Source organism: Carettochelys insculpta, chromosome 8, assembly GCF_033958435.1.
Source record: "Carettochelys insculpta isolate YL-2023 chromosome 8, ASM3395843v1, whole genome shotgun sequence".
NCBI lineage: Eukaryota > Metazoa > Chordata > Testudines > Carettochelyidae > Carettochelys > Carettochelys insculpta.
Genome location: NC_134144.1, coordinates 13,432,042 through 13,453,461, shown reverse-complemented (window position 1 = coordinate 13,453,461; position 21,420 = coordinate 13,432,042). Strand labels below are relative to the sequence as shown.

The window sequence follows — 21,420 nt, the reverse complement described above, 5'->3', positions numbered from 1 at the left end:
CAAAGGGTGGCTTCTCTGACCTTGAAGATATAGAAGGGCGAACATATTGCACTGCAGAGAGCAGCTGAGTGACGTGCTGAATGATATCAAAGGCGGAGCCACTCTGAGTGGAAAACTTTTCTGCATACAATGTATATGGTACTGGTGCCTGGGTTCCGCTTACAGTCAAAACCTCTGTGGTATCCCTTAAAGGATACAGGATCTACTGGCAGTCAGATTTAGGGGGTGACTAACTCCCTAGTAGGGGAGAAAAGTTTTTTTTTCTTAGGAGCTCCAGTCAGGACTCTAGTTCTCACCAGGGCAGCTTGAAATGTTGATTCAGTGTATTGGGGGAAGAGCAAACAGATGGTGCCAGAGAGAGGGAGAATTGCATTAAGAGGAACTTCAACTTAAGTTCTCTTTGTCTTTTCTAAAGCTCCCTTTAAACATGTCTGGCCACTAGACATTGTTAGAATGCATGTCTCTTTAGGAATAAGACCTTTGGCAGATCTGTCAGGATTTAAAGATCCTTCAGCATAACCTAGTGTGCTGAAGTATTAAATCAAAGGTCTCGAAGGAAGACCAGCCAAATAAAGACAGTGGCTTTTAGGAAGGCAGATTTAGTAAACTCAGAGAACTGGTAGCTAAGTTCCCATGGAGAGCTCGACTACAAGGAAAAACAGTTGAAGACCACTGGCAACTTTTCAAAGAGACATTACTAAGGGTGCAAGAGCAAACCATTCCGCTGCACAGGAAGGGTAGGAAGTGTGGCAAGAGACCAGCTTGGCTTTACCAGCTCATGAATGACCTAAACGTCAAAAAGAACCTGCATAAAAAGTGGAAACTAGATCAAAAGACAAATAAAGAATATAAACAAATAACATGAATATAGTGCAAGTATATAAAAAGAGAAATAAAGCCAACCTGGGAAATTTCAGACACGTTAGCTTAACTTCAGCACCAGGAAAGATGAAGGAGTACACAATCAGGGAATCCAGCTGCAAACCTCTGGAGCATAATAAGCTGATAGGTAACAGCCAAAAACAAATCATGTCATACCAACCTGGCCGCTTTCTTTGCTAGGACAAGCCTTGTGGATAATGGGGAAATGGTGTATCTGGCCTTTAGTAAGGCAGTAGATAAAGTATTGCATGACCTTCTTATCAACAAACTAGGGAAATGCAACCTAAATAGGGCTATTATCAGGTGGCTACATAACTGATTGGATAATCATTCACAAAAATGACCAGCAGCTGATGAAGTGAGTCTGTGCTCACGAAAGCACATGCTCAAAACTTTTCTGTTAGTCTATAAGGTGCCACAGGACCCTTCGTTGCTGTTACAGATCCAGACTAACAGGGCTACCCCTCCGATACCATTCACAAAAAGTAGTTGGTTCACAGTCATGCTGGAAGGGAATAACCAGGTGGGTCAGGTTTGGGGTCAGTGCTGGACAATAGCTTCATCACTGCTTTAGATAATGGCATAACAGGTATGCTTATCAAGTTTGCAGATGGTACCAAGCTGGGAGGGGTTGGTTGCAAGGCTGAATTCAAAATAATCTGAGCAAACTGGAGAAATGGTCTGAGGAAAATAGGATGGTGGGCAATAAGGGCAAATGCAAAGTACTCCACTTCAGGAGGAAAAAAAATCAGTTTCATACATACAGCAATGGGAAGTGGCTCCCTAGGCTGGAGCATGCAGAACAGGATTGGAGGGAGGGGTCATCGTGTAGCACAAGCTGAATGCGTGGCAACAGTGTGACACTGGTGCAAAAAACCAAACATGATTCTGGACTACATTAACAAGCGTGTTGTGAGAAAGCCCTGAGAAGTAATTCTGCTGCTCTAATGCTGCACTGACTAAGCCTCAACTGGCATACCAGGTCCATTTCTGGGCTTTACATTTTAGGAACGTTGTGGAGAAACTGGAGAGAGAGTCCAGCAAAGCGCAACTAAAAGGATTAAAGGTCTAGAAAATATGGACTATGCAGATTAAAAGCACTGGGTTTGTTTAGTTTGGAAATGAGACGGCTGAGCAGGGACATGAAAGCAGCTTTCAAGTAGCTAGAAGGGTGTTACAAGAAGGAGGGAGAAAAAAATATGCTCCTTAGCTGCTGACGACGGGCCAAGAAACAATGGGCTTAAAGTGTGGCAAGGGAGGTTTATGTTGGACTTCAGGAAACTTCTGTCATGGCAGGTAAGGCCTAGAATAAATTGCCTTGGGGGTGGGGTGTAGAATCGTCATCTTCAGAGATTTGTAAGACCACATTGGCTAAATTTCTAACAGGGCTGACACAGCTGGTGCTTGGTCCTGCTGTGAGGGCAGGGGGACTGGGCTTGATGAACTCTCGAAGTCCTTCCAGGTCTCGTATTCTATGAGTCTATCATCTATGAGGGTATTAAATATAAATAAAACAGGAGAGGGGGAAAAATCACAGCACGTGAGGAAATGCAGAATGCTGCAGAACAATGGACACTAACTGCTCCATATGAAACCAAATGGGGTCAAGAAGGAACTGAGTTGTGCGCCTGCAAGTTCCATACCTTCCTTTATGCCCCCATATGTGCAGGCACAGGCCTGTGGCCTCTGCTTGACAGTCTTCAGTCAAGCGTGCACATCCTATGATGCAGCATGCACAGGGCTAGCCATAGGAAGAAGCAGCAACTTTCATGAACTGTGTCTACACGTGCACTTACTGTCTAATACACAGGCCGTCTTGGCAAAGAACGCAGGGTGTCCACATGTACAACACGTTCTGTCACAAGGAAATCGGAGGAACGCTCTGACTTCAAAATCTGGACACCCCCCCACCCCAAAATACTCTTGTGAAAGAAGTCACGTGTAGATGCTCCATGGCCTGCTCTTCCGAAAGAGGAGTCTGCCACGGCACTAGCCAGCTGGCACACACACAGGCACTCTGACCTGCAGCAGCGGGGGGCTCGGTGAGCCTGTGTCCAATTGCTCTCAAAGCTGCACAAACCCAGAAACCCCGTGGCGGGAAGCTGACCACATGAGAGGAGCAACGGCACGAGCTACTCCCAGCATGGCCTCACAGCTGGCCCCAGTGCACCTCTGCAAAGCAGTGGCTAACAGCTGCCTGCTGCAGTAGCCCAAGGGCCCCTGCCCTGCCTCCCCGGGTGAGGAAATAAATATATAAAGATACACATCTCATGGAACTGGAGGGGGCCTTGGCAGTCCCCTGTCCTCTCGGCAGGACCAAGCACCACCTCTATTTTATCGTGTGCACCGGATCCCTAAATGGCCCCCCCCAGGATTGAGCTCACAACCCTGGGTTTAGCCAGACCAGTTCTCAAACCACTGCACTAGCCCTTCCCCACACAAAAGGCCCCCCTCCTGCACAGAGCCCAAACTTTGAGACACCCTCCCCAGAGGCAGCAGAGAGGGGCCAGGCACCTCCATCAGTACCACCCCACTCAGCCTGGACCTGGAAACTGCAGCTGCATTCAGGTGACGACACCGCCAGCCTCCACCAGGCTGGAGTGGTGGAGCAACAACTCCAGCTGGAGGAGGCCAACCTGGACTGGTGGCGGGAGACCCGGGACTGCCTAGTGTCCTGCCTAGAGGATACACAGGGGACCCATCAGGAGCACGATGTCAATATGACTGGCCTCCTGGCTCACAGTGCTGCACCCCAGCTCCCAGCCCTATCTACCAGTGCTTCCCACCCCATCCCAGCCCTGCTGCAGACCCTGAACCAGGGAATGGGGCCGACAGAGTGCTCGTCCTCCAACCCCTGCCCAAGTGACCCTCTGTGGTCCAGGTCCCTCCCTGCCCCCGCTGGTTAAGGTCCTTCCCTGTCACTCTCCCAATTTTGATCCCTCCACATTCCACTCCTGGTTCAGCTCTCCCCCTACCCCTCCCCTCCCCATATATAGGTTGCCCCCTCCATTGTGAACAGTTTTGGTTTGTAAGGTTCATTGGTTGAAGATTTAACAGTAAAGGTTTTATTTCACAAAGATCCCCATCTCCCGTGTTCTTGTTGAGGGGGTGGATGTGTGGGTCAGGTGGTGGTGGTATGTGGTGAAGGCTGGATGCATGAGGGGACGGTAAGTGGGGGCTGTGCGTGGGAGCTGCTCATACCCAGGCCTGGACTTGGCCACCCACCCCTGGATGAAGGCATTCCCCTGGTTCTCCACAACCTTGTGGAGGGCACAGCAGGCACTCACCACCCGTGGGACACTCTGCTCCCCGACCTCCAGGTGTGAAAGGAGGCACCGCTACCGCCCCTTCAGGTGCCCAAAGGCCCGCTCCACAGCATTGCAGGCCTAGTTGAGGTGGGTGTTGAAGACCTCCTGGGTGGGGTCGAGGTGGCCAATATAGGGCTGCATGAGCCTTAGCTGTAGTGGGTAGGTGTCATCTGCCACCAGGCACAGTGGCATGGTGGTGTGTCTGACTGGGCGCTCCAGATGGGGTATGTAGGGCCTGCTGTCCATACTCTGGCAGAAGCCAGAATTCTGGTACACTCAGGCATCATGTGTTTGGCCTGCTCAGCCCACATAGACATCCATGAATTGGCCTTTGTGATCCACCAGGGCCTGGAAGACTACCAAGTTGTAGCCACTGCAGTTAATATAGTGGCCAGCCCTGTATGCCAGGGCATGGATGGAAATGTGCATCCTATCTCAGGCACCGAAGCAGTTGGGAAACCCGAGTGCTTTGAATCCCCTGATGGCAGCACCCAGGTCCCTGACATGGACAACTTGGTGGACGAGCGTCGCATTTATTGCACAGATAACCCGCATGGGATGGAGGACATGCGGTTTCATGAAGGCGTGGTGGGGAGTTCCCAACCACTACACACCCCCCATGCCCCTCCCAACCAGCAGCCCTGCCCCCTGCCCCCTTCCAGCCCTCAGCTGCTGAGGGGCCTCATGCCCAGGAGACCCTCCTCCCTGAAGCAGGAGTGTGACCCTCGCTCAGCTTACCTCCATGAAGACAGCTCCAACAGTGGCCTTGCCCACCACGACCTGATGCCCCACTGAGCGGTAGCTGTCCGGGGTAGCCAGTTTTCATGTAGCAATTGTGACCCACTTCTGAACAGGGAGAGCAGGCCACATGGTGGTGTTCTGGTGCCTCAGTCTGGGAGCGAGCCAGTGGCAGAGCTCCTGGAAGGTCTCCCTGCTCATGCGGCAGTTCTGCAGCCATCTGACATCGTCCCATTGCCCCAGAACCAGTCTCTCCCACCAGTCCAAGATGCTGGGGTGGCTCCAGAGGCACAGGGGCACCTGGGGGCAGGATCCAGGCTGGGGGGGTCTTCACATCCCTGCGGTGGCCTCTCGGTCTCCCAAGAAGGAGGCAAGGCGGCCACAATGACTGTGTGCAGCAGCTGTAGCACAGCGTCCGCAATCTCAGCATTTAAAGCCAGGAGCAGGTGCTCATTGTCCATTGTGCTGCGTGCCAGGCTCTCTTTGGCTTAGGGTAGCTCTGCAGGCCTTGGCTCATGCAGGGCAGGGGTGTTTGGGAGGGACCCTTTAAGGAAGTGACTGGCTGCAGGCCGTAGAAGGTCTTGGCGGCCATGTGACCCATCTGTGGTGCCTCTGGTGCCGTTCTTTTGAAAGAGTGCGCGTAGCTGTGTGGATGCTCCCTTTGAAAAGAATGGAGTGGTCTTTTGAAAGGGTGGGTCAAACCTTCTATCTGCTTTTGGTGTGTAGTCACGTGCTTTTGAAAGGCCAGGTTTTGATTGCTGTAATTTGATTTCTAGCCTTTTGAAAGAGAGCTCCTGCGTAGACACAGCTATCCTGGTTAGTAACAGAACATACACAATCAAACAATACGCAGCAAGAACATTTATTTATCGATACAGTGGGGAAAGAGAAGATGAAATATCACCTCCACATGAGATCTCTCAAGCCCTATCAAGTGTCTGTGGTTGAGTTTATTCACCATCTTTTTGGGATCTCAAGTTCTGTTGTAATATTCTTTGGATAATCTTACAAACAACTGCCCATTTTTCAGAAGCCAGTTTTACATGCTGCTCTTGACTGTCTAGAATATCAAATTTGGAATTGGTAGCATTTCCTGGATCATCACCAGCAGAAGGAGCAAGTGAAGTAGTGTAAGAACTTCCAGGCTGTACTCTGTGGGTCTCTTTAGTTGGACTACAAATACTTGGAGCAGTGTGTGATCTTGCAGAATGCAGTGGCTGGTACAGGATGACTTCTGGAACCTCTCCTAAATCACACAGAGCCCTTTCTACTGCTTTTTCAAGATGTCTAAATATTTCCATGTCTAATTCTTTTTTATCTGCATAATTCTGAATAGTAAGATAAAAATATCATATTAACAAATCTGAGCCTTGAAACTTAAATAGTATAGACACCAGCTAACATTAAAGAAATAAATAAAAACAATCCCTTATTATCAATAAAAAGTAAGCATATTTATAAACAAAAGCATTCAGAACCATCAACACAGTAATTGGTTTATCACTTATCCATAAACCATGTCCTTCTTTGTCTGTCCTCTTCCTGGTGTATCTTCTATCCTCAAAGATCATTCAATTACTATTCATAATAATCGTTTGTATTGAAATAGTGCCTCAGTAAGGACTTGAGTTACAATGTGCATTTTATGAGTTTCCTGTGGAGCACTTTAGAATAATGATGACCACCGTACATGTATATTTATATATGTACAGGGCAGCGTAGGGCAAAGAAAGTTTACCCCCTTTTTATTCATGGATCTCAAAGTGTTGTGCCAATTACATCAGTAATCACTTCACCTGCCACCTTGGAGGTGGAAGAGAAAAACTGTTTAAAAGCATTCTGCAACACTTACACAGTAGTTTAAAACAGGATAAATAGTCTATCACAGGAGTCTGCAAAGTCGGGGATGTGACATTTTGTAAGGGGGGCACAGTGCACTCGGCTCTCCCCCCACCCAGCTTCTGCTGCCTCCCCAGCCCTCTGATTTCTCCTGCATGGCTGTTACATTGCCAAGCGAAATCCTCCTCCCTCAGCTGCTGAGCCAATCAGCACATGCAGAGGCCCTGAGTCAAGTGGCTGGACACCTGGTGAGCTCCTGAATTGAAAAGGTACCCTCCTGGGGTCTTCTCCCCTGGAGCCTCCCCGCATCCCTTCCTGAGCCCCACCCCATGCACATCCCTTCCTGTGGTCCTCCCACAGGTTGGGGGGCCCCGCCTATTTTCAGGGCCAAAAAGGGGGGCTGCGACCTAAAGAGTTTGCTCACTCCTGGTCTACGATAATCCATGAAAACTACAGGGAAATGTAGGAGTGTGGGATGCAGTTTTACAATGTAGAATCTGGCCAGGGAACTATGGATAACACCCCATCTCTCACAAACAAATTGACATTGGATCTTTGTAATTATAAGAAATAAAAGTGAACCCGACTAGAAACGTAAAATTATTTGTATGGACAACACTGCAAAATAGCCTGATAAACAGCTGTTAAATCCAAACTGAAATAAAACCCGCACGAAAAGCAAAATCCTCAAAATGTAAGTGATAGGACCATAGGCAGAAGGGCTTTTTCAAGTAGTGTCACTACAGATGCTCACCTGTAGGTGTGTCTGCCCCTCCCCAAAAGGAGAAAAAAAAGGGTTTTCTTCTTTTGTCAGCCCCATACTGGGGGAAACCCTCTGGCCAGGAAACCTCACCTCCCTGGGACTTCAAAAAATGCCTCAGTTGCAAGGAATTTATCCCATTTGACTGATGGATGTTGTCAGTGCTTCTGCTGCCTGGGAGAGAAACATCCCGCAGAAGTGTAGTTTGTATCAATAACTGAAGCCCAGATCCAGAGAGCACAGAGAAATGAGGCTCTAATTCCTATTTACGGATTGGCCTTTCAACCAGCTGAGCTGGGGGAGTGAGCCCTCACCACAACCCTCTAATTCCAAAGGAGATGAGCCCAAGGAGATGCCCACAAGTCACATATATAAGGACTCTAAGGAAAGGGCCTTGAGTTCGTATAGGGAGCCCCCATTGGGCCAAAAACTATAATCAATATTGATGGCAATGAATCCATCTAAATCTGGTACTTTGAGGATGTCAGATTGTTCAGGGACACAATGGAGACTGGTAAGGAACCATCGGTACTATCAGGGTACAAGAAACACAGAAAATCTGCCTCGGGGAAGGCTCTGTTGGTATGAACATTGGTACTACCAGTGGTATATCAGGCACTGACAGACCATACTATCAGGGCCACATCATCAACACCACTGGTAAAGGTCTCTTGACACTGACAACTAGTACTGATGCTTTCAGGATAGCCAGACTTCTGTGACGCAACAGATCTTACTGGCTGGGTCTACACAGAACTCTGCTCAGCACTGAGCTATAGCTATGTCAGCTATACCAGCAGAACTATGCAAAGCGAGCTTCTTAGGATTGCAAATGGTTGCTTATATGCATAATCCTGAAACTCATTACCAGAGCCTCGTGAGATTTCGGTGCCAGCAGAAGGTGGTGCTTGCTTTGCAGAGGCCATGTGGACTTCCTGGTGACAGAGGGAGTTCTCGCTAGCAGTGGCACATCCACATGGCCTCTGCAATGCCAGAACCAAAATCTCACATGACTATGGTAAAGAGCCTCAGCACTATGCAAATAAGCAGCCATTTGCAATCCTGAGATGCTCGCTTTGCATAGCTCTGCCGGCAGCAGTGTTGAGCAGAGCTCCGTATAGACCCAGCCTTGGTGTGTGACACGTTGCTACCGAGCAGAGGCGAGCCACGCCCTGTTGTATAAAGCCTCCACTCAGTCCAGTACAATGCAGATGTAAGTTCTCGTAACTTTCTGTCATTGCTGTAAGTTTCAGTAAGCTTTGTAACAATAGCTTTGTTCTGAACAGGTAGCTTTGTTCTATATAGTTATACAGTAAACTCTTTGATAGCCGGCATCCATGGGACTGGAGGTTGCCGGATAATCAAATATTCTGGATTATGGAGAGTACTCACGCTGGGTGGGAGAGCAGAGGATCCTCTTGGCTGCACTTACACACAGCACAGATGGATGCAGGGCAGCGCTGGGGGGGCAGGGCATTGCTTTCCCTCTCTGTGCACAAACCCCAGCCCAGATGCCACTTCTCCTGCCGACCCTATGGCTACTGGCTAGGGCAAAAAGCTTCTGGTAACTGGGCACGTGCCAGCGCACACCCGACTTGGAATGCACATGAGCAATCACTTGAAGAAGAAACTTACTATACTATTTACAGTTATTCAGGATCATTTCCCTAACACGCCAGGGAAACTGAAATACTGGTGTTCTTTGATTTCCCCAGCAGCCAAACAGTGAAGAATGGCAACAACAATTTGGGTGACATTACAAACACATTTGGAGGAAAGGGGAAACTAAGACTGAGAGGTAACAATGATTTCAGTGTTCGGCATGCCTACTTAGAAGCTACCAGTTTATGAAGAGACACTATTCTGCCTCCAGATATTTAGAAAGTCATGTATTTGGTTTTCTATTTCAAATATTCATGAAGTAGAAAACAGAGAAAATTATCATTCTTACAGGTCTATTCTGTTATGCACACCAAATCAAATGGAAACTACTCACATACGATTTTTCTTGCAATGTTTTCGCAGAGTGCTGTAACTTTAGTTCAGACACTGTGGCAGCTGGTATCTTAGACTTGCTAAGTGATTTCTTTGGTCTCCCATCATCCTCTCTTTCTTGCTCGGCTTTCTGCTTCAGGCTTTCCTTGTTCAAAATGTCTGAGACTGTAGAGTGTTTTGAATCCTTCTTGGCTTCTGAAACACATGATCTTGGAGATGGTGGTTCAGAATGTTTTCGATGTTTTTCCTTTAACATCTCCGTACAGTTATTGAAACCAATTTGTTTCTCCTTTTTAAACTGTGTGCACATTAATACTTGTCCCTGGGGTGGGCAACATGATGCAACATGCTTCTTAGAACGCTTAGCATGTTTTTTTTTCCTTTTTGACTTCTTGTGAGACTTATCTGGTGACTTAGTTTCTTCCTCAGATCCCGAATGTACAAAGATAAATGTTTGAGGGTTTACAGGAAAGGACAGTGTTGGTTTGCAAAGATATTCCTTAAGTTCTGTTTGGACAGAGATATCATGTGCATTTAAGGAAGGAGACTCTACTGTTTCACGTGTTCCCTTCAAATTCTCATATGGCTGCTTTACTTTTAAAGATTTCCCAAAATCTGGTTTTGAATGCTCTACTTCTGCTTTACCAAAATAACTTTGTTGGTCCTGACTCTCTCCTTTTAAAATATTTTTTTGAGGAAGGTGTATGACTCTACTGGTTTGGGTTTCATCAATTAAATTAGCTACCACACATGTTACTTGCCCAGGAACATTCTCTACTGGAAGTTCTAACTTCTCTTTTCCTAAAACTGGCTTTTCGTTTATTATAGTGAGATTATCAAGGCTCTGGTTAGAATGATATTTCCCTTTCTGAAGTGTATATGTATCAGGAACTATCAGTGGTTTTCCTTTAACATTCTGCAAAAGCAGATTCTGACATACTCCCCCTAATTCCCTCTCATTGATTAACCCAGTTTCTGAAATACTTTCTATAGGAAGTTCTTGCAAGTTGCTGCTTAAAGTAGATTTTAGGCTTATTTCTGTTTCAGAAAGTTTGTCTCTATGACTTTCCTTCAGTATTTTGCTTAAGAGAGACTTCAGATGTACAAGTTTTGTTTCTGAAAGTCTATCTCTAAGGATTTTGGTTAACAGAGATTTTAGACTTAGATTTTGTTCTTCCTCAGGTAAATCTGACTCCACGGCCCTTGACAGTCTTTGGTTAGCTCTCAGCACAAACAAATTCTGGTATATCTTTTTTAACTCTTCCTCTGTGATCAACCCTATTTCAGAGATGCGTTTTACAATATGATCTTGGATCTTTTTGCTTAAAAATGACTTTAAATTCCTTATTTCTGTTTCTGAGAGTACCTCAGGAAGGAAGTCCTGTATAGGCTGACTTAAAACAGGTTCTTCTTGTGGTTTAGCAAGACTCCTACCAGAACGAACTTGATTTACATCACATAAGTCTGTCTCCACTGCTCCTGGCTGTCCTTTCAGAATGTTTGTCCAGGAATGTTTCTGATGTACTGTCTCTAACTCCTCTTTCATGATTAATCCTGTTTCTGAGAGTTTCTGTAGGAGATGATCCTGGAGACATTTGTTTAAAAACTCCTTTAAACTCATTATTTCTGTTTCCAAAAGTCTTTCTATGAGATAATCTTGGAGAGTTTTCTCTGAATCAGATTTTAGATTTATTTGTTGTTCAGAAAGCTCCCGCTTGTGATGATCTTGTCCTATGTTAGGTGAATTTGTCTCCATAGCCATCGGCAATCTGACTTTGATGATCTGCAGTGAGTGATTTTGGTGCTTTTTTCCTAACTCAATCTCTGTATTTGCCCCTGTTTGTGAATGTCCTTCTATGGCACCATTTTGTAGGTTTTGATTTAGATATTTTATTATTATTTCAGGTTCTGAACATTTTTCCTTGGATTGACCATTCCACTTCTTCAATAAATCTGCCTCACGCTTTGGTTGTCTCTCATCAACACCTGGAAAAGAAAAGTTTTGATGTTCCTTTCTTATCGCCATCTCTTCACTTTCCCTTGTTTCTAAAAGCCTTGATATGGGACGATCTTGCATATTTCGGTTGACAATAGATTTAAGACTGATTTCCATTTCTGAAAGCCTGTCTTCACAACTCTCATGCATTTTCTCAGCTAAATCTGGCACCAAAACCATTCCTGATCTGTCTTTAACTCCCTGTAATGACAGATTCTTGTGCTGCTTTTCTAACTCCAAATTGGTGATTATCCCTGTTTCAGAAAATCTTTCTATGAGACGATCTTGGAGGTTTTTACTCAAAACAGATTTTAAATTTACTATTTCTGGTTCTGAAAACATTTCCATGAATATATGTTTTCCAAGAAACTCTTTCTCTAAAATAACAGGTGATCCATCTATCATGCTCTGTAGGTTCTGGTATTCTTCTCCTAATCCCATCTTTGTTTCTACAACAATTTCTGAAAGTTTCTCTGAGACAAAGCCTTCCAGACTTTTGCTTAAAACAGATTTCAGCATTATTATTTTTATAAGTTTATCTATAAGAAAGTCTTCAAGAGTTTTACTTAAGAAAGACTTTAGATGTTCTATTTCTATTTCTGAAAGTTTTTCCTCTTGCCATTTCTCTGACAAATCTGTACTTATAGCCAGTGTTGGGGACTCTTCTTTAGCACCGATCCCATCTTCCTCTAAGTCCATCTCTGATTCTATAAGTTTTAATATGGATAGGTGCTGACCATTCGTGCTTAAATTAATATCTGAACTTCTTGCTGCAATATCTGAAGAGGCCTTGACAGGTGGATCTTGGTCTTCTTTAATATCTGCACAAGAAAGCTTGTTTTTCAGAAGAGTGAAAATAGGTATTTCTTGATCTTCTTTCTTTTCATTTTGTGCACTCGACTGTGTTCTACCTATGTGTCTCAAAAAAGGCTCAAACTTGTCTCCACTCAGGATAGGTTGCTGGTACTGTAACATAAAACACAAACAGATTAATATTTTTATGGGAGTTAATTAACATAATTTCATATATTACAGCAGTGCACCAGTTATTTAATTTTATCAGAACATTTATTCCAGACTCATTAAATAAAAACATGAAAATACATTTCATGAGAAATTTCAGTACGAATAATTCTCAAAATGCATACAATTTAATTCAAATTTAATCCAAATAAAATTTGTGAGGTTGTAAAAGCCCAACAGCAAAACTAATATTTTCAAAATTTAGTGCCCCAAGTTGAGCACTTAAATCCATATTCACTTAAAAAGAGGGCTAATCTGCAGAGGTGCTAAGCGTGTGCATCTACTATTGCTTCCAATGGAAGCTCTGGGTCACAAGCACCTCTGAAAATCAGAGCATTTTTTAAACAAATTGTCTGTACAGATATTTAGTAGCTTGACTTTGTGTACTACAGCTTGAAAAGTTTGGCCTAAATGATTTCCCAAAGCCACCCAGAGAGTTAGTGACACAGCTGGACTTCCTGGTTCCCTTCCCTGTACCTTTCACTTTAGACTCGACCATGCTGCCTGTTTAGTGTTACTTCTTTGGGTAAATGTACTGGAGAACCAAAACAATAGTTTCTGCACATACTGATCTGTTATTTGGAAGACTAACTTGTATTTTACACATGCTAATGACTGTTTATATCCACTGATGTAATAGCAGTACACATACTATTATTATTAGAGCAGGTGAAAATTTGGCTGAGTATACTGCAGTTCCCCTTCACAAAAAGCAAGCATGCCTCTTCACTTAACTTAGTTATTAAACAGGAATGTAAGACTACAAGGGCAAGTTTTAGCAGTTATACTGATAAAGTCATACAGGTGCAACTGCCTGTTTAGACACACTTACTCTGCTACAATAGAAGATTTTTTTGACGTAGCTTAAATCACTTCCCCCAAGTGACATAAGTTAACCTGAAAAAAGGCATACATACTGGAGTGTCTACATGGGGTATATCTTTTTTATACTAGTATGATTATGTTGGTTTCTAAATATTCGCACTTGGGACTATTTAGAAAACAACTGTAAGGCCACATTTTAAATTAAATTTTCTTCCAGCCCACCAAGAGAATTATTTATCTCTAGGGCCCTATCGTATTCACAGTAAAAAACAAACCCACCATAGTTTCAACCATGAAATACAGTTTCCCCACATAAAATCTGATGTTTTATGTGCTTTTACCCTATCTGGTACAGACGTCACAGGGGAGACTAGTGTTCTCAAACTGAGGGTTCTGACCCAAAAGGGAGTTGCAGGGGGTCTCAAATGAGTGACAAGGCAGTGCTCCACCGGCAGCAGCACAGAAGAAAAGGGGAAGCGGCAATATTATACTGTAAACCCTCGATTTTATGGACCCCAATTTAGTGGACTTGGGAAACAACAGATGCCCGCCAGCCCCCTTGTTGTTTCTGAAGTCCACTTAATCGGGGCCCATGAAATCCTAATACCCACCACCCACCCTCCCCTAAAAAAAAAGACAGACTTACCGGAGCTGCTGCTTCCAGCCGCTGAACCCTCCACCATGGCCTGGACTGCCACCAGAGCTGCCATGTGCCTCCCACCAGAGATGAGGTGTGTATTCAGGCAGACCACTTACATATGCTCCCCACCCGTAGTGGGAGGAGCATGTGGCGCCTCCGGCAGTGGCTCAGCGCCGGGCAGCTTCAGACACACTGCAGGTCCAGCTGTTCCAGCTGTGGCAGCGGGCTCCAGTGGCTCCTCCAGCAATGGCGTTTCTTATGAGTCAGGAACTTGCTTTTTTTTTTTTTTGTGGGTCGGGGGGGAGGAACTGGGTCAGGTGGAGCCTGGTGGGGAGGCAGTAAACCCTCGTATTTAACGGACACCCACCCCATTAGTCCATTAAACCAAGGGTTTACTGTTCCATTCACCACTACTTCCATGCTGCTGCCTTTAGAGCTGGGTGACTGTAGAGTGGTGGTTGCTGACTGAGGAACCAGACTGAGGTCTCAGCCAGCAGTCACTTCTCTCCAGCAGCCCAACTCTGAGGACAGCACTGCCGCCAGCAGCAGAGCAGAACTAAGGGTAGCATTACTACAATTCCCTCTGCAACAACCTTGTGAGCTCCCCCTCAAAACACCTTTTCGGGTTAGGATCTTTGCAGTTACAGCACTGTGAAAATTTCAAATTTAAAAAGCGGAAATAAGGAAATTTAAGATTGTAAAAAAAAGCCGATGATTATGAAATTGACCAAAATGGACAGTGAATTTGATAGGGCCCTGTTTATATCAAATAGCTATTCTCTGAAGATATGCGACACACAGGATTCTTGAATTTGTGCCACTGAGCAAAACAAAGGAAGGAATTTTCAAAGATTGAAGCCACCGAGCCCAGGAGCACAAGTCATTCATTGGCCTGGGACATGAAACTTAGATGCCCACTAAAGCTTAGCTTCAAATTGTAATGTCCTTTCAAGGAGAGATGGAAACTACTTATGTAAAAAGTTATTTAAAAATAAACGTGACAAAAAAGTTATGGACTCCTCAATACTGTGTGGAGAGGAGGGTGGATGAGTCATTATGAAGGGCCACAACGTATATCTAAGAGAACAGTCATGATAGGAAATTTACTTGAATAGTAAAAAAGAATAATGACTTATGATATAATGTGTGACAGAAATAGGAAGACTGAGGTTTGGAGCACTTTAAACAAACACACTATGGACACTGATACACTGAAGTACTCCATATATGGCAAGCAGGATACCTGTATTTGTATTACTGGATAATTTTCTAAACCTGAGAGGTGAGCCCCCTTTGATGACAAGCCAGCTGGTTCCAGATGTTCTATTTCTTCTTCAACATGTTTATTTTCCCATTCTGTTTCCCTCTCTTGAGTGACAGCAGTAATACTTTCTGAGTCCACACTTGTTCCCTGATCTTCTGAAGATTTCCTACTCAGATTTTCAGATACTTTCTTAGTTGACAATTTTTGAGAAGTAGTAGGTACAGATACTCCACCCACTGTGGGAAAAGAAAGATCTTCTTCAGATGCTGCATATTCCTGGGCATAGTTTAAATCTCTTTCCACACTTCTCAGTACTGTCTCTGCAATTCTCAAGGACAGGTCAGAATCCTCTTTGGGTTCATTCTGTAACTAAAGAAGAAATAACATTAACATTTTCTCTAATTTTTAAAGATTAAAAAGTCCAAAACACAGTCTGTAATAAGTACGTGCAACTCTCTTGGAAATCTATGTTAATTTCAGCAATGAGCTAAATAGCAGTGCATACGTAACCATGAGATTTAAGTGGGTACAGCATAAATGGGAATGTAGCTAAATTGCTCTGATATGGCATTCAGCAGTTTGCAAAACAATCATACTTTACACATTCACTTTTATGAATTTACAATAGTGCATGGGGATACTAACTTAACGGTGGAAGGTAAGGTCAGCTCTCCTGTTTTATCTTAAACTCATTATGTACCCACCCCACAGTTTAAATTCATCGCCAGCAAAAGCAGGTACACATTTTTAACTGATTTTAAAAGGAGTTGTACCCACTCAGACCAGGACTGAACTATTACCTAGAGATAACTACATTGGTCTAAATTACATTTATTTTGCAGATCCACTCTATGCAGTACTTTGTCACTCCCATCAGTTTCATAGTCAACTTGTACCACTATTTATGTAATTGGCTAATATGGCCCAGAGGCTGGATTTTTTGCTTAAATAATATTGTTGTTTTTTCTTCAAAACATTTGAAAGTAAAGATAAAAAAACCTCACTTTAACAATAATTTATGTGATTAGTTTTTAAATATCCAACATTACGCCAATCAATAAAACAGAAGGTACAGAAAGGAGGATAAAAGCAAATGAAATAAGAAAATGTTACATTACATTATTTCGATTAAGAGTCCCAGCTTGATCCCACCAAAGTTAATGGCCAAAATCCATTAACGTCAGTAAGGAGCAAGACCAGGCCCCAAGCAAAGGCAAACAAAATGACCAAAGTTAGCATTCTTTTGATTTTTTAAAAAATTCCTATGTATTACAGGCATTGTTTGCTGATAGTCCAGATAAGGACTTCTACAGAATCCGTCGTAATGAGTGCTACTGTCTCTAAGCATACATTGCCTTGATGACCTGAATAGATTATAAGTTTCCTCTCCTGGTTGAAGTGCTTCTTAATCAGACCTGTAACAGCAACGAAGGGTCCTGTGGCACCTTATAGACTAACAGAAAAGTTTTGAGCATGAGCTTTCATGAGCACGGACAAAAGCTCATGCTCAAAACTTTTCTGTTAGTCTATAAGGTGCCACAGGACCCTTCGTTGCTGTTACAGATCCAGACTAACACAGCTACGCCTCCGATACTAATCAGACCTATCAGTCTGCCCCCAAAGATGCCCAGCATTTCAAGTCCATAGCTGTCTACCTCCTTTATGATTGCTGAGATCTTAAATATCTGAAACATTGTTTTCATGGTCCAATAACTGATTCTGCCTTCAAGGGACGGGCTTTCATCAGGAGATTTTATAAAATGTGAGGGGTCAAAAAGTGGCTTTTATAAAATAGACATTTTGATCATTTCATTAACTAATGCTGTGTATAGTTTGGTTGGTTGGGTTTTTTTAAAGTAATTCTAGATGGTTAGCCTTCCTCTCAACCCTGTACACTTTATCTGGGCTTTGATGTCAAGACTGCTGGTTCCAAGCGCAGCAGGTGAGATATCAAAAGATGAAGGAAGGGCCTCTACAGTATTCACTAAACTGAACATGCACACGCGCGCGCGCGCGCACACACACACACACAAACTGAAAAACAGCTATAGCAAATATACAGTACAAAAAATGTTAGATAGAAAACTTAGGCTGTTCAAAATAAATGCCTATCAAAGATTTTGGGCATTAGATGTGGACAGACTTTAGTACCAGCTAAGAGAGCTGAGACATGGCCAATAAGCAGCTATCTCCAATAGAAGGAAGAACTGAATATTTTTGGGGCATCTGTTCTGTGTGCTAACATACAGACTCCCACCTGAAGCTGTCAAATGAAACCAAATGGTGTGGAGAAATGAGAACACCCAAGAGAAGTCTTAAGAAAAGCCCATAGCAAGGAGGGCAGACCAATCTATCTCAACACCATAGAGAAGATGGAATCTGCTGCAAATGACAGGAATGGAAGAAAACAGACACCGGAAACAATGTACACAAAGATGAACACCATCTAGTATGGAAAAGAATGACAGAGAAAATGAATAAAAGCAAGATATCAGAGGCACTAAAATTACATTTTAAAAACTGTATTGGAAACGTTACAATAAACAATGTGCAAGTGTCTTATTCATTGCAGCTGTAGGGTGGAGGAGAGTACGTTCTTCTAGTGATGTTGCAAAGGCAAAGAGTTTTTTCCATCATAACTAGTAGCCTTGTTTACTGTATGTAAAACACAAGTGAGTCCCAGCAACCTTTACACTTAAGGGTGACAATCAAAATATAAATCAGACTGGGTAGGAAAAAGTATGACCAATGATATGAAGGCAAATCTCCTCTCAGACAAAATATGATATGGGAAATTTAATGTTTACTCAGGACAGACAGGTCCTCCATTTTATATCATATCTTCCAAATGATCACCACCAGAATCATCACTTGAAGATAAACCCGATAGCCAAAAGAAGTTTTGCGATGGACTTCAGTGGAACCAGCATTTTACTCATTGAGTAATAGAGCACAGTTAAGAGAGTTAAAACACTTACCTCAGGAGTGCAAAGGGCTGAGCTGGACCCTGCTGGGATTTGAACTAATGGTTTCAGGGCATTATGGCATTTCAAGCCCTAAGTACAAACATTAACAATTCATTCTTTAAAAATACGATTCATTTTAGAGAATATGCACTTTACCTCAATTTCAGACAGCTGCTCTTCCTGTAACTGTGAATCAGCTTCAGGTCAGAAAATAATAATTAGAAACTACATACAATGTTTATCTTACTAATAAGATATGAAGTACTTTACAAGCAGAAACATGTTTAAATTCTAATTAATTCTTAATAAGTTAAAGGGATACTGCCAAGTTACACAAAACAGGTAAAAAACTAAATACTAATTTCAGCTCCTAAACTAGCTAGATCACCAGCATGGCAATTTACTTTAAGCAATTTCATATATAACTGCTGAGATACCTACTAAGAGTATGCTCTTTAAATATTTCCTTTCTAGCTACAGTTTTATGCAATTTTATTCTGTACTGCTGTATAGTAGCTGAAAACACAAACCATAATAGATGTTTCCATTAGTCAAATCTCATATGTAATAGAGGTTGAACCTCTCTAATCTGGAATTTTCTCATCTGGCAACATCCATAATCCTGGCATGATTTTAGTTAGCTGGATGACCACTTACCATGGATGTGGCCGAGTTTCCTGTGGTACCACAAAATTTGTTTACAGCCACCAGTCCGGGTTCTCAGTGTTCTATTCTGCTATTTAGCTGTAACTTACAGTGTTGGTAATTTGCTAGACAATACTGACCTCCTGTGGTTCAGCAAATTCTCTTGCTTGGCACTGGTCAGGTCCTGAGGGTGCCAGACAAGACACGTTCAACCTGCTTTCAGTTGTCTAATGCATTTAATAAAACTGAATATAACAACTCACAATAGGTCATTCACAAGACCTGCTTATTCATAATTTATAACTCTCAATGTTCATACCTATTCTAGCAAGTCATCCATTGGCTGATCATGACCATAACAAATAGCTTATAACAAAACTTAGAAAACACCTCAAAAGGTTTTTCATGGCAGTATCTTTTAAATCACATGACATTTGCCCTAAATTATAAGGAAAAAAATTAAAACTGAATTAAGACCAAAATTTGGAGCACATGTTCTTACTATGACTGGGACTTCTTCTAATACTGCTGTTTTCATTATTTTATTCATAATCATTTATATATAAACCAACTATATTTAAAATTATGAGTAGAGATAATTATATATTTTGCACTTGTAAAAAGCTAAAAACCATATTTTGGCACCGTCCTTTCAACTTGCCATTTTAAAAATTATAAAATATTAATGTTCTTCAAACCTGATGTGTCAGAACAGCTTCTGATTCTTTCCTTGGTAGTATGTTGTATCTTTCCAACCATCTCCTTGAAGCGAGAAGCCTAAAACCCAAAATGGTGAAAAGTGAAAGATTATTTGTCAGTATCTGAATTTCTTCTCCTGCGTATTCTTCATTACAGTCACACTTTTTGGTGTGAAAATTCTCAGAATACCACATTGTGAATTTTAGACACTTCATTTTAAACCTCTCAAGTAAGCTCACACTAAAAAGAAACTCTAGAAACAGACAACACTACTACAACTTTTCATCAGCGCATTCTGTCAAACATAAACCAAACACAAAAAAGGAAGTCTCTCTTCTTGCTACATGAAGTTCAAGATGAGGGAAGAGGGAAGCATCTCCTTATGCCTGTTGGTACACTCTCCTCATGCCACCAAGGCCTGGCCTGACTCCCAGGTGAATGGGCAAGGACAGGTTAAGCAGGAGAGGAGACCATAAGTTTAGTGCTCACTGTTATATGTGGTGATCATATGCTTTCATGCACAAACCACAACCCTGCACTTAAGTATGGTCTCTCCCTGAGCCATGTGCTTAAGCTCAGGAGCTACAGACTGCCCCCTAGTAATCATGCTTGAAGGACTGTCACTGAGAGCTAATAAGACAGCATTCTATGATTTTGAATCTCAGCTGCTTGTTCTTCCCTATAGAACAATGGGCCTTCTGCAGAGGGCCCATTTTTCCATGTGGATGAGCAAGAAGTTGAGATTTAAAATCCCAGAATGCAATCTCGTTAGTTCTTGGTGATAGTTTTTCAAGAAGGTATGAAACACTTTACAGGACAAGGCAACTGTGAAATTCAGTAATAAAGGTAGACTTTGCACAAGTTTAGATGTGTTCAACCCAATATAAAGTAAAGTTCCTCACCTATTTCTCCTCCAAGTGTGGGGCTGGGGAATGATGTAATTATCCCCAAATCAAGCATTAGGAATCCAGGAAATTTAGAGTTACAATTTAAAATAAATTCTAAACATTTAGCATATGCAAATGCCTTGTTAGGTCACCCAAACAATCCTACCTCTGCCGTTAGCAACTTCAGCAAAACTTATCAGTGAGTTAAAAAGAAAGACTAGCACCAATTCATATATTACTAAAAAAGTGATTTAGGAGGTTATTATTTGAGAAATAGTTGCATGCACTAACACGTTCCTCACTTTATACTGAGCTTTAAATGGAATTTAATGAGAACTAGTGTGATTTACTGGTAATATTTCATTAATAAGAAAACCAACATCAGTAAGTGTATGCAGAATGTTTTCTATGTGCTCTTTAGTTACCGGATTCTGCTCTGTCCTCATTTTAGGTCCCCTTTTCATGATGAGTTGATCTAAATACTCAGCCTTTTCAGCCCATGTTTTCAGACCCCGATATTCCTTTTTCATTTTTTCCAATCTAAATTGAAGAATCAGTCAAATTTTTTATTAGTGACCATTGTATGTGACTCAGAAAAAGGCCAAAGCTTAGTGCTTGAACTTACACATTTCGCCATTTACAACTGTACAGTTAAAAAAAAAACAGAAAAAGGGAACTCTAGATTCAGTAGATCACTACAAGAGACACTTTCCTCACCAACTCACTTGGTTTTAATCGCAGTTTGACCAAAGCAATTTGAAAAATATTCTTTCAGTATGTTGTCAGATAGACAGGTGATATCAATTACAATTAACATGGTAATCAAAGTCCTTCTTGTCTCATTCTTATTTGCTCCTCTTCTTTCAGTATTTCCATATATGAAAGTAGCCCATTAGTTTTATTTTAGTTCTGCCATTATGTACAAGACCAACTCAGTGTCTATTTCCAAACCA

At 42.6% G+C, this 21,420-nt stretch overlaps 1 protein-coding gene across 1 annotated transcript in view; it reads right to left on the bottom strand.

Moving 5' to 3' along the window:
* Positions 1 to 5,786: 5,786 nt before the first annotated feature.
* Positions 5,787 to 21,420, bottom strand: part of LOC142017062 (uncharacterized) — a 33,937-nt gene continuing 18,303 nt past the window's right edge. Inside the window, exons 5-10 of the mRNA XM_075001681.1 lie at positions 20,893 to 21,007; positions 19,580 to 19,658; positions 18,393 to 18,433; positions 15,250 to 15,633; positions 9,524 to 12,484; positions 5,787 to 6,256 (exon numbers count right to left, since the gene is read on the bottom strand). Of these exons, the coding sequence (XP_074857782.1) occupies positions 5,879 to 6,256; positions 9,524 to 12,484; positions 15,250 to 15,633; positions 18,393 to 18,433; positions 19,580 to 19,658; positions 20,893 to 21,007 (3,958 nt within the window). The 3' untranslated portion in view covers positions 5,787 to 5,878. The remainder of the gene's footprint in view (positions 6,257 to 9,523; positions 12,485 to 15,249; positions 15,634 to 18,392; positions 18,434 to 19,579; positions 19,659 to 20,892; positions 21,008 to 21,420) is intronic.